Source organism: Dendrobates tinctorius, unplaced genomic scaffold (assembly GCF_039654945.1).
Source record: "Dendrobates tinctorius isolate UK_male_01 unplaced genomic scaffold, ASM3965494v1 ptg000171l, whole genome shotgun sequence".
In the NCBI taxonomy this organism is placed as follows: Eukaryota; Metazoa; Chordata; class Amphibia; order Anura; family Dendrobatidae; genus Dendrobates; species Dendrobates tinctorius.
The window spans coordinates 22,710,073-22,731,767 of record NW_027361838.1 but is presented as its reverse complement, the minus strand read 5'-3'; the positions used below and the strand labels follow the sequence as shown (position 1 = coordinate 22,731,767).

The 21,695-nt window shown below is 40.6% G+C and overlaps 1 protein-coding gene across 1 annotated transcript in view; it reads left to right on the top strand.

The window, feature by feature from the left end:
* The window catches only part of PIEZO2 (piezo type mechanosensitive ion channel component 2), a 438,513-nt gene extending 424,514 nt beyond the window's left edge, over positions 1-13,999 (top strand). Inside the window, exons 48-52 of the mRNA XM_073550976.1 lie at positions 6,380-6,552; positions 6,851-6,967; positions 9,584-9,663; positions 9,775-9,952; positions 11,780-13,999. Coding sequence (XP_073407077.1) covers positions 6,380-6,552; positions 6,851-6,967; positions 9,584-9,663; positions 9,775-9,952; positions 11,780-12,032 — 801 coding nt within the window. The 3' untranslated portion in view covers positions 12,033-13,999. The remainder of the gene's footprint in view (positions 1-6,379; positions 6,553-6,850; positions 6,968-9,583; positions 9,664-9,774; positions 9,953-11,779) is intronic.
* The last annotated feature ends 7,696 nt before the right edge of the window (positions 14,000-21,695 follow it).

Sequence of the window (21,695 nt, the reverse complement as noted above, 5' to 3'; positions counted from 1 at the left end):
GGCACCCGGGGGACCCAGTGCGGCGGCAGCACCCGGGGGACCCAGTGTGGTGGCGGCATCACCCGGCAACACCAGGTAAAGAGTGGGCAACAACACCCCGGGGACAGAGTGGGCGACAGCACCCCGGGGACAGAGCGGGCGACAGCACCCTGGGGACAGAGCGGTAAGCAATAAGACGCCTGGATTATAAGAAGCACCACCATTTTATTAAAAAAAACTTTTTTTTCCTATTTTCTCCTCAAAATTTGGGGTGGGTCTTATAATCCGGAGCGTCTTATAAAGCGAAAAATACGGTATATGGATAATGGGTAAGATCAAATAAAAAGACATACCATGGTTTGGTTTCCCAAGTAAGTATTCAGACTTAGATCTTCCCCTACAGAGCCTACTTTAGTTTTTTTCCCAGACATACTAGTGTCTTTATATACTGAGGTTCCCTCTGCATCTGAGCAAAATATACAAGCAACAACTGGAACTTTTCTGTTTGGCCTTAGTCCCACGTCCGTTTTTCTCATATGAATTATATTCATGTCTTTCATGTATCCATTATTGTTTCTGTGGCTGTTCACATGCCCCTGTTTTTTTGGAGGACCAACTGATGGAAACAGCCCCCAAGTAAACAGAGACACGTCCAAGACACATCACAAACTCACTTATTCAAATCAAAGGACCTATAAAAAGTGGTCAGCACACGGATTCCATTTGTGTGTTATCTAGGTGCTGGTAAATGGGAGAAGCTTGGAAATTGTAATAATTTTAATGAGAAAAACTAATGAAACATTCAGGGCCGGCTCCAGGTTTTTGAGGGCCCCGGGCGAAAGAGTCTCAGTGGGCCCCCCCTTTAACACATACCACGATTCATGCCGTGTGGCATCCGTGGTGCCGGCCCAAAACGGACTTGTCTCCGTGTGGATCACACAGACACACATGTGATCCAAATGGACACACGCTCTGTGGCTAAACACGTTCATGTGAAGGAGGCAGTTGATTAGTAGTGTACGTATGAAAGAAAGATGAGAAAGAAAGAACAGAGAGAAAGAAAGAACAGAGAAAGAGGAGAGAAAGAAAGAACAGAGAAAGAGCAGAGAGAAAGGAAGAAAGAGAGAAAGAAAGAGAGAGAGAAAGAAAGACTATAGAGAGAAAAAGAACAGAGAGAGAAAAGAAAGAGGAGAAAGAAGGAAAGAAAGAACAGAGGTAGAGAGAAAGAAAGAGGGGAAGGAACAGAGAGAGAAAGAAAGAAATAGGGGAAAGATAAAAAGAACAGAGAGAGAAAGAACGAACAAAGAGAGAGAATTAAAGAAAAGAGAGAGAGAGGAAAGAAAGAAGAGAGAAATAACAGGGGGAAAGAAAGAGAAAGAAAGAACAGAAAGAGAGGAAAGAAAGAACAGAGAGAATGAAAGAGGGGAGAGAAATCAAGAAAGAAAAAACAGAAAGAGAGGAAAAAAAGAACAGAAAGAAAGAAAGAAGGGAAAGAAAGAGAAAGAGAGGAAAGAAAGAACAGAGAAAAAGAAAGAGGGGAAAGAAAGAACAGAGAAAGAGAGGAAAGAAAGAACAGAGAGAAAGAAAGAGGGGAGAGAAAGCAAGAAAGAAATAACAGAAAGAAAGGAAAAAAGAACAGAAAGAAAGAAGGGAAAGAAAGAACATAGAAAGAGAGGAATAAAAGAACAGAGAGAAAGAGGGGAAATAAAGAAAGAACAGATAAAGAAAGAGGAGAAAGAAATAAAGAACAGAGAGAGAAATAAAGAGGGGAAAGAAAGAAAGAACAGAGAGAAAGAAAGAGTGGACAGAAAAAAGAACAGAGAAAAAGAAAGAGGGGAAAAAAGAACAGAGAGGGCGAGAAAAAGAAAGAGGGGAAAAAAGAACAGAGAGGGCGAGAGAAAGAAAGAGGGGAAAGAAACAACAGAGAGGGAGAGAGAAAGAAAGAAGAAGGAACAGAGAGAGAAAGAAAGAAAGAGGGGAAAGAAAGACCAGAGAGAAAGAAAGATGGGGAAAGAAAGAACAAAGAGAGAGAGAGAAAGAAAGAACAGAGAGAGAGAGAGAAAGAGAGGAAAGAAAGAATGGAGAGAGAGAAAGAGGGGAAAGAAAGAGAACAGAGAGAGAAAGGAAAAAAAAGATTAGAAAGAAAGAGCAGAGAGAAAGAAAGAACAGAGAGAGAAAGAAAGAACAGAAAGAGAGAAAGAAACAGAGAAAGAAAGATTCTATAAAGATACCATAGCAGCCTGGCTCCCATTGTAGTGGTCACCTGAGCCTCCTGATGCAGGACATATCATGATCCGCTCACATGGCCGGCATCCCCGATTCCAAGGCGATTCCGCTATTCACGCTGTCGGAGGACACGGTGATGGATCTGAAGCATTCCCTGAAGTGCCTCCATGGTTCTGTTACAGTCTCCTCCCAAAATTACCTAATTTCCGGTGAGCTTCCAGCACGTCACTTCCGGTAGAACGTCACGTGTGAGTTTTAAAGTGCTCCTTGGGGCTCTGCCATGTACTCCTGTGTCCGCGGGAAAAGTAAACTCCCGGCTGGGGCAGTCTCTCTCTCAAAATCGGGACTGTCCGGCTGGATCCTGGATGGTTGGGAGGTATGAATGCTCCCCACCATACACCTTGTACACACACGACTCCGCACACCTCATACACACACGGTTCCGGATTGTATGCACCATACACACACGGCTCCGCTCTGTACACCTTGTATACACACGGCTCTGCTCCGTACACACAGGGCTCCGCTCCATACACACGCGGCTTCACTCCGTACACCCCGTACACACCCGTCTCTGCTCCGCTCCATACACTTTGTACACACAGGGCTCCGTTCCGTACACCTCATACACACATGGCTCCACTACGTACACATCCGGCTCCGCTCTCCACAACTCGTACACATTCGGCTCAACTTCCCACACCTCGTACACACTCGGCTCCGTTCCCATACCTCGTACACATGCGGCTCCGCTCCCACACCTCATACGCGGCTACGCTCCTCACACCTCGTACAAACACGCGGCTCCACTCCCCACACCTCGTACACACGCGGCTCTGCTCCGTACACCTCGTACACACGCGGCTCCGCTCCATACACCTTGTACACACGCAGCTCCACGCCGTACACCTCATGCACACGTGGCTCTGTACACCTCGTACACACACGGCTCCGCTCCGTACACCTCGTACACACGCGGTTCCGCTCCATACACCTCGCACACACGCGTCTCCGCTCCGTACACCTCGTACACATGCGGCTCCGCTCCGTACACACACAGCTCTGCTACATCCACCCTGTAAACCCCTCCTGACCCCACACGTAAACTTTACCTCATTCAGCACAATGACAACCAGCACAGACAGCACAGCAGCGTCCTGCATACACAGAGGCCCCTGATCATGTAACCCCTGACTCCTCCCCTCCTGTGACCTCATCACAGGTCTTATGTGTGCAGAGAATCCCATTCCCAGCTATATCATTGCTGGGATTTATTAGAGCTGCGGTGGTCGGTGCATGGGGGGCATGGCGGCGACCGTTGGGAGCTATGTACGGTATCCCAGACAGCATGACTGGGCCCCCCCCGTCTCGCCAGGGCCCTGGCACTTGCCGGGTGCGCCGGCCCTGGAAACATTGATGGTAAAAATGGATAATCAGATCAAACACTGATGAAAATTTGATACAAAGACAGATGCTTGAATGGCTCTTTAAAGTATTAGATGCCTAATACTTCCGCATTTAAATCATTTAGTGCAAGTTCTATTCAAATAAAAATAAAAATGAATATTATATAACTCAAACTGTAAAAGTGAAAGTTCTGTCTTTGTTCAAGTTCAAGTCTGCACAGTTGTTTCTGCTTTTCTGCGCCATCAGAAGAGTTGAATTCTGAAATCATAGCAGTGCCAGATCTATCATATCAAGGCCACCAGTAGCACCTGACAGAGTATGTTGATTACAGTGGGGACTGCCTGGCATTTGTGATGATATCTGTCATATTACTAGACAAATTACCACAGTGTGCAGCACTTTTTTGCAGTGAAACCTTGAACTTAGATATAAACTAAACACTATAGTATTACTGAATTTTCAAAAACCATTAATGTCAGAGACATGTTTGAAACTTTTATAAATGGGAGCCTGTGTACTTAGACGATCAGAAATTGTGAGAACGAAGATGCAGAAGCACCAAATATAGCACTTCTGCAAGACTGAGAGAGACCTCATAGAGTTTCAGTGGAGTCTTCTCCAAGAGAACAGTTCTCAGTTGAGTAAGTCTTCTCTTTCCTTTTGGCAACTGGTGGAGGTGCAGCGTTTTAGAAAAAGCTGCCGTGGACCGAACCACATAGGGAAACTAGTTGAACAGGCAAGTCCCCAGTGAGTTCTACCTGCCCACTTCAATTGAGTGATAGGTCTCTACATAAACACACATGCAGGGAGAGTCCTGTAACTCCAAGGCAGTGGGCGGGAAGAAGCCACTGGGGACCTGTCTGTCCGACTAGCGTCCAGTACGGCTTGATCCCAAGCAGCTATTAATTTATGTTTTCCTCTGAAATGCAGCAGCTTTTCTGACTTAATTTTTGCCATAGCTGTTTTTGTTTATGAGACCACTGCACAGTTTTATAAAAATCAGCTTCTCTACATGTCTGACAGCCATTCCATTCCAGTGTAGTTGAATTCCAACCAGATTGCACCTCATTCTACTTAATGTGCTTCTGATTAGTTGATCACCTGAACCAAATCTTTTTTAACGACGGAAAGTATTAAAAACTCTACTGTGGTGTTCACAATCCCCTTGCAATAGGACAAGCTGGATGGCAAAACAAGTGCTAGTAATATCCCAAAAGTTATAGGAATGAAAAAATAACTTTTAACTATGCCAAAGGAGTTGAAAAGAAAAGTCTTGAGTGAGGAAAAGAAGGGCTCAATTCTGGCTTTACTAGCAGAGGGATACAGTGAGCATCATGTTGCCTCCACCATTAAAAGTTCTAAGATGGCAGTCCATTACAACAAGGTCCAGCAGCAGACATTGGGGACAACAAAGCTACAGACCGACAGATGGTTAAAACGAATCTCCACTGACCGGGATGACCATTATCTTATTTGAATAACACTCAGCAACGGCAGGATGACATCAAGTGACCTACAAAAGGAATGGCAAATGGCAGCTGGGGTGAAATACATGGCAAGAACAGTTCGTAACAAGCTCCTAGAGGCAGGGCTCAAGTCATGCAAAGCTAGAAAAAAAACTTTCAACAATGAGAAGCAAAGGAGAGCAAGGCTGAAGTGTGCCAATGACCATAAAGATTGGACCATAGAAGACTGGAGTAAGGTAGTCATCTCTGATGAGTCTAATTTTCGACTTTGCCCAACACCTGGTCGACTAATGGTTAGACGGAGACCTGGAGAGGCATACAAGCCACAGTGTCTTCACCCACTGTGAAATTTGGTTGAGGATCCTTGATGATCTGGGGATGCTTCAGCAAGGCTGGAATTGGGCAGGTTATTCTTTGCGAAGGACGTATGAATCAAGCCGCATACAAGGTTATCCTGGAAAAACATTTGATTCCTTCTGCTCAGGCAATTTTCCCCAACTCTGAGGACTGGTTTTCCAGCAGGACAATGTGCAATGCCACACAGCTAGGCCAATCAATGTGTGGATGAAGGGCCACCACATCAAATCCCTGTCATGGCCAGCCCAATCTCCATACCTGAACCCCATTGAAAATCTCTGGAATGTAATCAAGTGGATGATGGATAGTCACAAGCCATCAAACAAAGACAAAATGCTTTAATTTTTGTACCAGGAATGGCATAAGGTCACCCAAAAGCAGTGTGAAAGACTGGTGGAAAGCATGCCAAGATGCGTGAAAGCTGTGATTAAAAATCATGGTTATTCCACAAAATATTGATTTCTGAACTCTTTCTGAGTTGAAACATTAGTATTGTAGTTTCGAAATGATTATGAACTTGTTTTCTTAGCATTATTTGAGGTCTGCAAGCACTGCATTTTTTGTTATTTTGACCATTTCTCATTTTCTGAAGATAAATACAAAATTTAGTGCTTGGAAATTCTAAGACATGTTGTAAGTAGTTTATAGACTAAAAGAGCAATTTACATTTTAATCAAAAATATACCTATAAAGAGAAAAATCAGAAAAACTGAAAATTTTGCAGTGGTCTCTTAATTTTTGCCAGAGCTGTATGGCTAAAATCATAGAGCCAGCGTCAGATACATGCTGACCGTGACTCAAGTTCCCTTTAACACTCTGGCATATCTTTAGTAAATTTTATTGTTTTGTATCAGATTAGGAAAAATGTGCAATATATTGTACATTACAACTTATCAATTAGATTTTTACTGTAACATGAATTAAACTATAATATTTTCTTACAGTCGGCACTCCAGTTTCTGGAAAATTATGGAAGAGAAGACATTACCATTGCAGAATTAGAGGGGAATTCAAATTCTTTATGGACCATTAGCCCTCCAAGTAGAAAGTCAATGATTCAAAGTCTTGAAAATGTGAAACATGACTTTACCCTTGTTATCTCTTGGGCCATTCAGAGGTTAGTAAAACTAAACATGTGCACCCATTTAGGTATATTTGTGTAGAATTGTCTGTTTAGTTCAGAATCTGAGTATTCGGTATAACTTAAGATGTGTATTACAAATGTAGCTCTTTCTCTGTTTAGCCACATTGTGAGGTGGTTTCTCATTATGTGAACATCTGAAGGCTGCAGAGTCAGAAACAGTTCCAACTCTAAAATCAGAACAGATGTAGAAGCCATGATTAGATTGTGTGAGAATTTATCTCCACTGATACACTAAGCAGTAACACAGTTTATTTTTAATACACCAATTTAGAAATATGAGCCTTGGCGCTAAATCAGAAATCACCGGTGAGAAGCTGACTGTTTCTTTGTCCAATTTCACACGACTAGCACTTGCGGAGATGATGCTCTCAGATGAGTCAAAAACAGTGTAAGTATGACAAAAATACAACATATTCTAAGGATGACTTAATGGTTTTAAAATATCTATAGCATTTCACATAAAACATTTGATGCAATAGCACTGACAGATTTCAACATACTAAAGAAGCTTAACCTGAACAGTTTTAAGAAAGGTCCATTACTGTACATGTAAAATGTATAATCCCTCTTACTTCTAGTCTGATATATTCATCTGCAGTTACATACCCAATAGCTGAACAAAGAGCCAGATGATAATGCCCCCTTCTGACTCCTGTCAGTTACAGGGTTATGGTGCTAGCCATGTGTGGACTCAATTAACCAAATACAACAATATCCACACCCTATCTGGCTTGAATAATGGAATATGGAATATGTACATATTTTTATTGTTATTTTATTTTTTAAAGCACCTTTACTTCCAGGGTGCAGTACATGTGAAAAAGGGGTTACACACATAACATATTTATAAAAAATTGTAAGTAAACAGACTAAACACACTAGGATGGGGACTTGCAGGCATTTTATAATAGATACGTTTTCAGATTCCATTTAACGGTATTAAATATGGGAGATAATGGGACATGAATTCTAGAGGATGGGGGATGCCCGGAAGAAGTCTTCTAGGTGATTGGGTGAAGAACATATAGCAGAGCACAGAAGGAGATCTTATAAACACCGGAGATTACATGTAGGAGGTATCAGAAAATTAGTTTGGAAATATATGGAGGGGACAGATTATGGATTTCTTTGTAAATCGTTGTTAGTAGTTTAAACTGAATTCACTGGGAGATTGGAAATCAGTGAAGGGATAGGCAGAGACGTGGGGGGGAGAGGTGGATTATTCAGGCAGCAGTATTAAGGAAACCTGGAGAGGTGTGAGAGTGTTAGTCAGGAGGCCACAGGCCACAAAGGAGTATGTTGCAGTAGTCAAAGCAAGAGATGGTGAGGGCATGCACCATCATTTTAGTGTATTCAGGGTTGAGGAAAGGTCAAATTCTGGAAATATTTTTTAGTTGGAAGCAGGAGGTGTTAAGGGCTTGGATATGGCATTTAAAAGACAAGGCAGTATCAAGGGTTAAAGCAAGGCAGCAGACCTATGTACAAGGGAAATAATTGTTATCTAGGGTTCACTTACATTTGCATATATAAACTTGGTGAGATTCGCAGCCAGAAAAGTCGGCGAGTGTCATACTTTTTTTTGTCACCTAACATCTGTATGTCATGCAATTACTATGTGAGTGTGCATTTTTCTCACCTACCATCCGTATGACATCCGTATGCAATGTGTTTTTAACATCATGTTTTACATACAGTTATCTTTATGCCATTTCAAACTAGTTTTCTAACTAATAAAACACTCTTACATATACAGATATAGACAGACAGATAGATAGATAGATAGATAGATAGATAGATAGATGTGAGTCATATATGTAATCAGTGCTTTGTGTGTGTAGTCTTCTGTACTTGTTTTTAGCTAATAAATTTAAAAAATGGCTTGGTGTTAACCTTATTTTTAATAATGAGCTTAGAGAAAGCAGACAGCTGTGAGCTGGTCTTAATAGCATGGGAACGGTACAATATCCATGAATCTTCCAGACTATTAATATCAGCTCACAACTGTCTGCTTAGCCTTTGTTGGTTATTAAAAAGGGGGGACCCAACAAAGCAATGATGTGGGGTCCCCCCTATTTTTAATAACCAGCAAAGGCTAAACAGACAGCTGCGGACTGATATTATTAGGCTTGCACCAATTGATTTGCATTAGTGGGTCTTGATCAACCGTTTTTACTCGGCCATATGCAGCATGCTGCGATGTTTTCCTCCCCCAAATTCCAGGTGAGGGAAAACTTGCAAATGAACACTACCTCATTGAATAACATTGGTGCAAGTGCAATGTGATCTTTTTCTCACATTGCACTCGCCAATTTTGTATGCAGGTATGAGTGAACCCTTACAGTAATAAAAAGGTCTGGTAGGGGGGCTAATTTAGATGACGGAAGGATCATGAAGTTCAGATTTGTCCACATTTGAGTGTCATCAGCATATTGATGATACTGGAAGCCATGGGACTTTGTGTTGTCCCAGGCTGAAAGTATAGATGAGAAGAGTAGGAGTTCTAGGACAGAGCATTTAGGTAAACGATCTAAGAGACAATGAGATGAGGAAGTAGTATGGGAATGGGAAATGCTAAATGTGCAGTTAATGGGGTATGAGGGGATCTAGGAGAGAGCAAGATCTTTTGATGTTGAAGGAAGAGAGAATGACTCAGCAACCTGTGATGCTTTCAGCTTTTTGTGAGGTTAGTGTGCCAGGGTTTTCTATTGATTTGTCTCCTTCTGTTGTGTTCCAGAGGGCCAACTGAGTTAATAGCCCATGCCTGCATGTCGTTGACAATATATACCGGACAGTTTTACAGCACAAAAGACTTACAACAAAAGGCTTTGGTATTTAATTTAAAGTGCATTTGTCTTTATAGAGCAAAGTTACCAAGATGTCTGCCCTTTCTGGTCTTTGTGCCATGTATTAGGCCCAGTTATTGGTTTACATATTTGGCAGAGTTGATTGTTGTCAATGGTGTAAATAATATTTTCTGTTGTGTGTTGTTTTTTTGCTATTCTAGAATGCTCGAACACATCTATCCATGGTATATCAAAGCACCAAGTGATTCTACAGCAAAGACCATAATGCAGCTACTCCATAGTAAGTATTGCCTTCTGTGCAAAGTACATTTCAGATTGAAAACAAATGATAAAAGTCATATGCAACATAAAACCCATTTGTTTTCATGCCCAATGTTTCTTCTGTTAACAGACCAACAATATGCAAATATTACTGTCTCTCTTGAGAGAAATGGTACTGGTGAATTTGCTCGAGAGTGGTGGGTTCTTAATCAGATTAAGAAGCATTTTTCAAGCAACACTGGCTTAGAACTATTTGTTTTCAGTGATAAAGTCAGTCCTCCTAGCCTTGGATTTTTAGCTGGTTATGGGTAAGAATCTATAGATTCATAAAGGATTTATCAAATTGTGTGTGTGTGCAGTATATCCCCTTCACCATCAGTTCCCATAGTGACAGTTTTTGTTTCCTACTTCTCTGCTGATAAATTTCATAACAAATCATGACATATGGTTCAGGTTTCTTTTTCTGATGCAAAGCTCTAAATCCACTTGGTAGCAATAGGTAAAAATAATAAGTCTTCCGCCAGCCATTACAAGAAGGAACCACATCTACTGTATGCCTATGCTGAGGAAAATAGACGTTTTAGAGCCTTGCAACAGAAACATGTGTAACAGTCCCATAACAGATATATTGTATATTTCTGCTTTGACTTTCAAAAGTACTGAGATCTCTGAATTCTGACACCTATCATTTTTACCATCGTCTCTATATCATACAAGTCTTTTGATCAGAAAACCCATTTTAACGTGTAATTAATTTAGTTAAAGGAAATCTATTACCAAGGTTTTGCTATCTCATTTGAGAGCAGTATAATATAGGGGCAGAGATCCTGTGTCACGCTGTGACGTTCCTCAGTAAAGAAGACGGGCCTTAAACTGTCCCTGGAGCTGGGACCCTAGCTATTACTGACCCGGGGGTACTCTTAAAGGTCTAGAGGCCTTAGTCTCCAACCTTACTATGCTCCTGTAAAAACCCTAAATTGTCCCCTCCCCCACCCCATGAGGAATGTTACAGAAATGAAAGGTAAACCAGACACAAAAGACAAAACAGGGATAACAGAAAACCTCTCTCATACAAAGGCACTAACAAACAATAGGGAGGAGGATAGTGACAGGTAGGCGTAAACAAAATGGGAAAAGGAACCAGGAGATAAACATACGCAAACAACAGCAAATTACAAATCACCACAATTCCAACTATTTAGCTTTAGCACACAGCACGGGAAGATGAATCCAAAAGCAACCACAAACTTCTGTTCAGCACAGTATCTCCTAAGTGCAAAGAAGCAGAGCTTTCACTGGCAGGACAGAGAGGGTCTGGCCACATTTTATAGGAAGACCAGATCAGAAGCAGATGAAATAGAGTTGCATGTTTCTGACCAGCATAGAAAGGGTTGTTATCCTATTTAGCACCAGGAAACCAAATATTTTTAATATGGGAACCAAATACACAGGATAAATGGAAGATCTGCGATTCACAATACGCAGTGATCTTCTACCCTCACATCTCCCAGGTTGTCGTGACACACTAGTGACACTGATTCTAGCGATGTATCACTTACAGGGCTGAATGCTGTCATTTTGATAAAATTACAGTTAAATCTTCTACAGATCTACCTGTTCTCTGAATTTTAAGCTCTTTTTAACCCCGCCCACACCACTGATGGTCAGCTTTCTTTGTACTCTGAGCATAGGCAGAAAGCTGCCAGTCAGTGCTGGGAGAGGGGTTATACAGAGCTCAGGAGTATTGAGGTCTACATGGCTGCAGGTTTATTAATTCTCTAGTTATAATTGCCTGCTGATAAAACAATTACGTTATCAAAATTAAGGCAAGCAGTCCAGTAAGTTACACATTGCTGGAATCAGTGTCTCTGTGTCTACATTATACTGCTCTCAGATAAGGTGGTAAAATTGTGGTGAAATACTCAACACTAATGGGTCTCATCGATGCCATATTCTGAGAATGACTGTGTATACTGTAATTACTTTTATATCGAATTAAGAAGGCATCATTGGCGGTTGCATTCCATTTTAAATCCATATGCCCTAACACAGTCAAGTAACTAATGTTTACGACATGTTTATTGACTACCGAAGAACCTGCTCGTGATTAACATGCCTTATATTGTTATTTCCAGAATTATGGGATTGTACGCTTCTGTGGTACTCGTAATAGGAAAATTTGTACGAGAGTTCTTCAGCGGAATATCTCACTCCATAATGTTTGAGGAACTACCAAATGTGGACCGTATCCTTAAGTTGTGCACAGACATTTTCCTAGTAAGAGAGACTGGAGAATTGGAACTGGAAGAAGATTTATATGCCAAATTAATATTCTTATACCGTTCACCAGAAACTATGATCAAATGGACAAGAGAAAAAAATAAATAATATTAATAAATTCAGTGATTCAGTTGACTTAATTTGGATTATTAAAAGCACAATGTTGCCATGGCTCTTTTAAGAGCTTGGACTCTTGCAGTGAAGAAGAGGTGACCGTTAAAGTGGAAACTTCAGAGGGTCAGGTATTTTTTTTTATCTGAAGCCAACAATATCACAATAACTTTTCACTCCATATCCAAGTCTTCTTTCCATGGTAGAACCAATGCAAAGCAAAAGTGGGAATATATGTCTATATAAGTGTTTCAACGGCAGAGACATCTCTTGAATTGTGCAATATGCTGCTTTTGAGTGTCCTACACTCTTGAAATGGATTTTTTTTTTCCAATAATCCTGACAAGACCTACGGCAGCAAAGGGTAAATGAATAACTGCACAGTTGTACGGTATAGGAAAACATTATTAATGCATTAAAACCTCACTCTACATTCTGACAATCTTCTTAACTGCCTTATTGTATTGGAACTTCCCAACAGAATATTTTCATCAATTATTTGACTTTTTCTCAGTAAAACAAATAAAAAATATAAAAAAAAATAACAATTTAGAGATTGTGCAAGGTCATGCCAACAGCTGTTCCTCGAAGATGAATATATCATAATTAATTGTTACAGTTCTTACAGGCTGGTATGCATGCCTCTAACTCATACCTACACTACACGAATAGGGCTTGTACATTTTATTTTTTGAAGCAGAGAAAGATAATGTTTACATGACATATTGACTTTTCTTTTCACTAAAGTCTTATTTTTCTTTGTCCAAAGCTTAAACTAATTCAAAATGGCCGTTATTTATTTCGACTTTCTCAACCTTCACATTCTTCCGGGAAATGGCACAAAGTTTAAGAAGGGAAAAGGAAATGTGATCAGGAGCCATTTAAGGAATACATGGAGAAAGCAGTGGCTAGTAATAAAGCACACGCTATCTTGTTTGCTGTTTCTTGCTTACGATAAGCATAAAATTTACTTGAAATTAATGTCATTGCATTCTTTATTTGCAGCCAAAACATGAGTAAAATACTGGAGGTTTTTTTTTTGTAACCTGGACATTCCTTATAATTTAATTAAGGGCTACTATTTAATTAACACTGTTTGTAAATTGCAATATGTAATATGCAAAAAAGCATGCACTTATGTAGTTCTCAATGTGGCCCATGTTCTAGTGAATAGTGAAAATGGTTGCCCAGAGTGGAATTGCTTCTGCTCATTATTAGTCCTTATTTCTTCTTTATAGTATACCTGTCATGTATGCACCATAGGGCAGCCTTTTATTAACAGTAATTATAAAATATTTCCTTTACCTAGATATTATTGGTATAAATACTAGTGCAAGTAACTGTTAAAAGTAAGAGTAGTCGCGCCATATGCTACCAAGCGTTGGCTCTATCAAAGTGACTGTCCTTACTGCTAGTAGGTAACTGGGACACTCTAAGCAGCACCAGAATAGGGATTCACATCATGTTGGACTTCACCTTACGCTCAGGAGTCCAATAATAAATATAGTATTTCATGCAGTTTAATATTCAACCTAGTATTATTTTATTATTTCATCACCAAAGAGAAGGATCCATTAGGAGAACTTCTTCTGGATATTGCTGCTATAAGTGGACCTTTTCACATATGTCATTAAGCGAATCATTTAGAGAGAATGTTTTAACCACTAAATTGTAGCCATCCAATCTTCGTACTGTAAATTCAAACAATGAGCTGTTCCCTGGAAGTTAGAATGACCTTAGAAGTATTTATTTCTCTACGTTATTGATGAAAAAAAAACTGTTTTACTTCCTTGAATTTCACATTGCATGATGAAGCAGCAGGTGCTATGGTCATATAACTGCTGTAACATTTTACTGATAAATGGATGACCTTTGTAGAATACTGTTTGCGTGACATGGGACTTTTCCAATGGCTGCTTTTTTCTTACAGAGAAAAGATTTTAAAATAAATTTTTTTCACAACCTGTTTTTTTTTGTCATAAATCCTAAAATTTAGTTAATGGAAACATACAATTTTAGTAAGATAATATTTATAGCAATTATATGTGTGTATTTTAATGAGTAAAAGATGAATAGGAAATAAAAAGGAAAAAGCAATATAAGGTGCTAGAATTCTTTATGATGGAGGATGCATACCTTGTTTGGCACAATTGCCAAATTATAGAAAAATAAAAAATACAACTTATTCTCTAAAATAATTAAATGTTAAGAAAATATTTTTTATCTTGTTAACTAAGGGTCTTCATGACTCAGTTATACACCTAGCTAACCCCCATCTTCATTGGACCTCCAAGAGATAAGCCTTCATTTGTAGTCAATCTTGGCAGTCAATGTTTAATTTTCCTGCAGCACCATCAGGAACGGTGGACCTGTTTAGCTATATCTGGGCTAAGATAGCTTGCCATCAAAGATGGAACAAGAAATTCTGAATTATATTTGCACATTCTAAAGAAATATGTCAGGACACCTGTCCACCAGCTGAATCTCAAGAGAATGTGGGTCATTCAGCACGTCAACGACCCAAAGCTCATAATAGGCTCTACAAAAGAATAGTTAAAGAACAGTAAAGCTTAAGTTTTGAAATGACTAAGTCAAAATCCTAACCTTAATCAAAAAGAAATGTTATGCAACATAACAGAGCTGGAGCTGTTTTGTGTGGAGGAATGGGTTAATATTATTCAAAGCCGATGTGCAGAACTGATAAACAATTAACAGAAATATTTAGATGCGGTTATTGCTGCACAAGGGGTCAAATCAAATACTGAAAGCAAAAGTTCATATACGTACAGTTGTGGCCAAAAGTATTGACACCCCTGCAATTCTGTCAGATAATACTCAGTTTCTTCCTGAAAATGATTGCAAACACAAATTCTTTGGTATTATTATCTTCATTTAATTTGTCTTAAATTAAAAAACACAAAAAGAATTGTCCTAAAGCCAAATTGGATATAATTCCACACCAAACATAAAAAAGAGGGTGGACAAAAGTATTGGCACTGTTCGAAAAATCATGTGATGCTTCTCTAATTTGTGTAATTAACAGCACCTGTAACTTACCTGTGGCACCTAACAGGTGTTGGCAATAACTAAATCACACTTGCAGCCAATTGACATGGATTAAAGTTGACTCAACCTCTGTCCTGTGTCCTTGTTTGTACCACATTGAGCATGGAGAAAAGAAGACCAAAAAACTGAGGACTTGAGAAACCAAATTGTGAGGAAGCATGAGCAATCTCAAGGCTACAAGTCCATCTCTAAAGACCTGAATGTTCCTGTGTCTACCGTGCGCAGTGTCATCAAGAAGTTTAAAGCCCATGGCACTGTGGCTAACATCCCTAGATGTGGACGGAAAAGAAAAATTGACAAGAGATTTCAACGCAAGATTGTGCGGATGTTGGATAAAGAACCTCGACTAACATCCAAACAAGTTCAAGCTGCCCTGCAGTCCGAGGGTACAACAGTGTCAACCCGTACTATCTGTCGGTGTCTGAATGAAAAGGGACTGTATGGTAGGAGACCCAGGAAGACCCCACTTCTTACCCCGAGACATAAAAAAGCCAGGCTGGAGTTTGCCAAAACTTACCTGAAAAAGCATAAAATGTTTTGGAAGAATGTTCTCTGGTCAGATGAGACAAAAGTAGAGCTTTTTGGGCAAAGGCATCAACATAGAGTTTACAGGAGAAAAAAGAGGCATTCAAAGAAAAGAAAACGGTCCCTACAGTCAAACATGGCAGAGGTTCCCTGATGTTTTGGGGTTGCTTTGCTGTCTCTGGCACTGGACTGCTTGACCATGTGCATGGCATTATGAAGTCAGAAGACTACCAACAAATTTCTCAGCATAATGTAGGGCCCAGTGTGAGAAAGCTGGGTCTCCCTCAGAGGTCATGGGTCTTCCAGCAGGACAATGACCCAAAACACACTTCAAAAAGCACTAGAAAATGGTTTGAGAGAAAGCACTAGAGACTTCTAAGGTGGCCAGCAATGAGTCCAGACCTGAATCCCATAGAACACCTGTGGAGAGAACTAAAAATGGCAGTTTGGAGAAGGCACCCTTCAAATATCAGGGACCTGGAGCAGTTTGCCAAAGAAGAATGGTCTAAAATTTCAGCAGAGCTTTGTAAGAAACTCATTGATGGTTACCGGAATCGGTTGGTCGCAGTTATTTTGGCTAAAGGTTGTGCAGCCAAGTATTAGGCTGAGGGTGCCAATACTTTTGTCTGGCCCATTTTTGGAGTTTTGTGTGAAATGATCAATGTTTTGCTTTTTGCTTCATTCTCTTTTGTGTTTTTTTCATTTAAGACAAATTAAATCAAGATAATAATACCAAAGAATTTGTGTTTGCAATCATTTTCAGGAAGAAACTGAGTATTATCTGACAGAATTGCAGGGGTGTCAATACTTTTGGCCACAACTGTAGGTTTTCCACTCACAGACATGTGATATCGAATCTTTTTAGCCTTTTTTAAAAAATGAGAAAGTGTAATATTTTTTACTTAATTGTTTGGTTTGATTATGTATTTTTAGGACTGATGTAGTTTTAGATCAAATTTATATATAGAAATATAAAAAATATCGAGGGATCGCAAACTTTCAAGCAACGCTTTAGGAAATGCTTAACTATGTTAACTACTTGGATATCTTGTGCCAGACACAAAACACAGAAATTGACCCAGGTCGAGCTATATACTTCCATAGTTCCAAGATACCTGGCATGAAAAAAGTTAGAACTTACTCGTTAAAAGAATTCTTGTTACATATACTTCTCAAGTGGCAGGCTGTCAAATGTAATTTCTAAAAACCAAATATGGATGTAACAACTTAAAATACAGGGATAAAAGGATTAAAATCTTAAAAATCAAATATATATATGCCCTGACAAATACGAATATAAATATATATATGTGTGTACATCCAAAAATGTGTTTGAATGGCAGACCATTTGAAACTTACTGTAAACCAAGAGAAAAACACCACCGAACATGGAAAAATAAAAAAATAGACGAATAAAGGAGGGGACGAAAGGAAGGAATAACAGTATGTAAAAAAGCCTTTATTGACGTGAATGGCAGATTGATGCACTGTGCTAGAGTGTCCACACTACAACAAATAACAAATAGATACTAGTCTATACAATGTAGCATCAAAGCAAAAAATGTTAAAAATACATTTAAAAACAAGGGCCGCCACAAAAAATAGTAATGATAGATAATAGTAATATAATAAAAACACACATGTGCTGAATTAGTAAAAAAAAGAAAAAAATGGATAAAAAGTATAATAATAATCCTTGGCATACACAGAAGTAATATCAGAATTTTATAGGTGTTAATGTCCATATATTCCCCATATGTTTTTTCTGATTGAATATATGGACATTAACACCTATACAATTCTAGGTGATACACAACCAACATAAACACCCATATACCGCTCACAGTATTTATATCCCACTGATATTGCTTCTGTGTATGCCAAGGATTATTCTTTAACACAACACTATCTATTGTTTGGATATATTCTCACATTTTTATTCTGCGAATTGTGGTTATATATGTATACTAGCTATGAACCCGTTCTACGCTCTGGTGGCCAGCATTTTTATTGGTACATGGTCTTCTATCCTGGTATGTGCTGCCCCCCTCCTATCCTGGTATGCTTGGTCCCCTCACCCCCCAATCCTGGAATGCATGGTCCCCTCACGCCCTAATCCTGGTATACATGGTCCCCTCACCCCCCCCTTTCCTGGTGTGCATGGTCCCCTCTCCCCCCCTTTCCTGGTATGCATGGTCCTCTCACCCCCCCTTTCCTGGTATGCATGGTCCCCTCGCCCCCCTTTCCTGGTATGCATGGTCCCCCTCACCCCTATTAAACAGCACACATCCAAAAAAGAACATTACACTCGCCTTTCTTCCCTGTGTTTCAGCTCTGTCACATTCTGCTGGAGGCCGGGGGAGGAGGGCGGCGCCGGAGTACGCGCATGCCCATACCACGTCGTCTGGTGCCATATTGCTGAAGACACGCTGCAAAGGTGTCTTCAGTAAAATGGCGCCAGATAGCGCTATGTGCATGCGCGATACTCACGTGCACTCCGGCCAAAGAGAAGCGCCGCGGCAACGCTCCTCCCGGTCAGGTAAGTATGCAAGTATGGCGCCGGAAATCACAGTAAGCAGTGTGTACGGTACCGCCATCTCCGGCGCCATACACACTCCTCATCGCTAGATGCCTCATTCTGTCTGGAGCCAAACTGTGCAGGCGCGTCGCGCTTGTGCAGTCTATAAAGGCTTCAGACAGAGTGACGCTCCCACAGTTATATTATAGATTTGTATTTGTGATAGATTATATTTATATATACGCGTATTTTTTTTATCCTTATATTTTTTATCCATTTTTTTCTTTTTTTATTAATTCAGCACATGTGTGTTTTTATTATATTACTATTATCTATCATTACTATTTTTTGTGACGGCCTTTGTTTTCAATTTTATTTTTCACATTTTTTGCTTTGATTCTACATTGTATAGACTAGTTTCTATTTGTTATTTGTTGTAGTGCGGACACTCTTGCACAGTGCATCAATCTGCCATTCATGTCAATAAAAGCTTTTTTACATAATTCCATCCTTTTGTCCCCTCCTTTATTGGTCTATTTATTTATTTTTCCATGTTCGGTGGTGATTTTCTCTTGGCAAATGTAATTTCTGCAGGTTCAGTACTCCACTCTGGACGGACGAATAAGCTTGACTCTCTGGATTAGGCCAGGGTCAGACTTGCTAGAAACTCGGATGAGTCTCGCACGTCAATACCCGACACTGCCGCCGGCACTCGGGAGCAGAGTGTACAGCTGCATGTATTTCTTTGCAGCCGCGCGCTTCGCTCTCGAGTGCCAGTGGCAGTGCCGTGTATTAAGATGCGAGACTCGTTCGAGTTTCTCGCATGTTTGATCCCGGCCTTATAGCGATTATAGCAATAGGTAAATAACCATCAAATGTCTGCTCTGAATAGAGAGCAAAATGGGTAATTTTGCAAATTGTCTAGTGGCTGTAAGATCCACTTTAGAATCATCCAAAAATGGGTACAATCTTTTAAAACACTATAGAATACATTTTTGCATGTTCCTCCATATGTGTGTAGACAATATATACAAGTGGCATATTCCAGCTGCACTTGTACATGTTTCTTTTCCAGGACATTGATAAAGTACTACGAGATAAATGGCTCTAACAATCTGAAACATACTTTTTTTCATCATAACCCCATCTCACTTGAGCCTACATATCCCCATGTTGGCTACCAAGCCCTGACCTGAGCTGTCAACTGATTTTTTACGAAGAGCCATCAGATGAGGTCTGAGCAGGTTTGAGGATGAACACCAGTACAGACAGTCTAACGATGACAAGTTTCAGTTCTACTGTAACAGAATATTTGACTGTAATGACTTGAAGTTGGGACCTTTTCAGGTTTTCAGGTAGTATCCTTTATGGAGGCCGTCATTAAGCACAGTATGCTCATTGTCTGGAAATAAACTCAAGTAGATGCTCAACTGCTGATCTGTTTGCACTTTTCTTGGAGGGGAAACAGGATCATAGAAAATTCACATTAAACCAATCAACCCGGTAAGGTTTCAAAAAAATCCTTTTTGGGTCTCAGGGCTGCTGCCCAAACTAATATAACTTACTAAATATATTTGTAACAGATGCCAGTACAATGGGGGCAGACATGTAAACTTGGGATAAACTACTAACTGAATTGTCAACCTGAGTAAATTCTTGTGGAACATTTGAATGAGAAGAATCTATGAGGATAGGAGTTATCATTTGGTCCCCTTTCAGTAGAATAAGGCCGGTTTCACATTAGCGCTTTTTAAGCGCACGCACGGCCGGGGGTAGCTCCGCCCCCGAGCCGGCTCTTGGCCCGGCGTGCCCGCCCCTTGCTTGTAGCGCCGCCTACTAGCGGACAGCGGCGCCTGCGATCGGCGCACCCTATCTTTAGCATAGGGTGCGCAGATCGTGCGCAGGCCGTGCGCTAGTTGCGCTTTGACCTGCGCTGCGCACTTTTGATGGTGCGCCGTGCGCGCCAAAATCCGAAAAGTTGGATTTTGGCGCGCACGGCGCACCGTCAAAAGTGCGCAGCGCAGGTCAAAGCGCAACTAGCGCACGGCCTGCGCACGATCTGCGCACCCTATGCTAAAGATAGGGTGCGCCGATCGCAGGCGCCGCTGTCCGCTAGGAGGCGGCGCTACAAGCAAGGGGCGGGCACGCCGGGCCGAGAGCCGGCTCGGGGGCGGAGCTAACCCCGGCCGTGCGTGCGCTTAAAAAGAGCTAATGTGAAACCGGCCTTACCAAAACAGATTTGATTCTTTCAATTTTGAATTTTAATGTACATAGAAACTGATTCAGATATTTCAGGTTAATGATCAGTCCCCATTTAGCTTTTTGCTTGGCAACTGCGAAGATTACAGAATAGATGCTTTGTCTTCACTTTTGGTAAAATACCTTTTATACTGGCCATTTCTGAATAATTGTTTAAAAAGTGAAAGAACTTCATAGCTGCATTTTCCTTTTAGAATGAAATTCGGCAGAAGAGCTAGAAATTCTACAGTGTTACTAATTTAAACTTTACATATTAAGCTCAAGTAGTTTTTTTGAAAACTCAATATAGGATACTAAATTAGACTGTTAGGCTCACCAGGGGATTTGGATCCTCCAAGCTCAAGGACCAGATAGTCGCACAGGTCATGGTCGTCAGTACAGCAGATGGGTGAGGCACGTGGGGCGCGGATAGGCAGGCAGCTGGGTTGCTGGAAACCGTAGGCCGGTGGCAGACATCCAGGAGACTGTGAACAGCCAGAAGAGCAGGTAAGGCCTCTTTCACACTTCAGTTTTTTAAATCAGTCAAAATCCGCCAAAAGGATGGATGGCGGATCCGTTTTAGTACTGATGTCAACGGATGGCACCCGTCCGTTTTTTTTTTACGGATCCGACAAATGAAGAATTTTAAAGGAATCGCAGCCTGGAAAAAGAGAGAGAGAGAGAGAATTTTTTTGTCCGGCACCCAGAAAGAATTTCGGGTTAAATCAGTGTCTGGAGGATCCGCCAGAGAAAAAAATGTTGCAAGCTCCGTTTTGAAATCTTTGAGGATGGGGACGGACAGCAACTTTTGGCGGATCCGCAAAAAAAACGGATGCAACGGACGGCAATCCGTCACAATCCGCCAATAATGGAAGTCAATGGGGAAGAAAACGGATCCTCAAAAGAAAATTGCGGATCCGTTTTTTTCAAAACCTGGCGGATTGTGACTGATTGTAAAAAACTGAAGTGTGAAAGAGGCCTAAGGTGCATAGAGAAACTCAGAGTCTGAAAACCATTGAAGTCTTAATACGAAGACATGGGTGTGTCTTGGTGAGCCATGTATAGGCTTGGGCAGAAGCTCACATGGGATTGCCATCTGCAAAGCCCGAGGTGGAGTACAACAGAGTCTAGCCGACTGGGGTGAGGGAAGCAAAGCACAAATCTGATACAGATGTCTAACATAGACCTTCAGAACACAAGTATTTCAAAATAAAAAGACTAGTGTGAAAACAGTACAAATATGTCAAGAAGCACTTTAGCACCATGCAACTAGGTATAAAACAATAGGCTAGGTCTATTGTAATAACAATCTG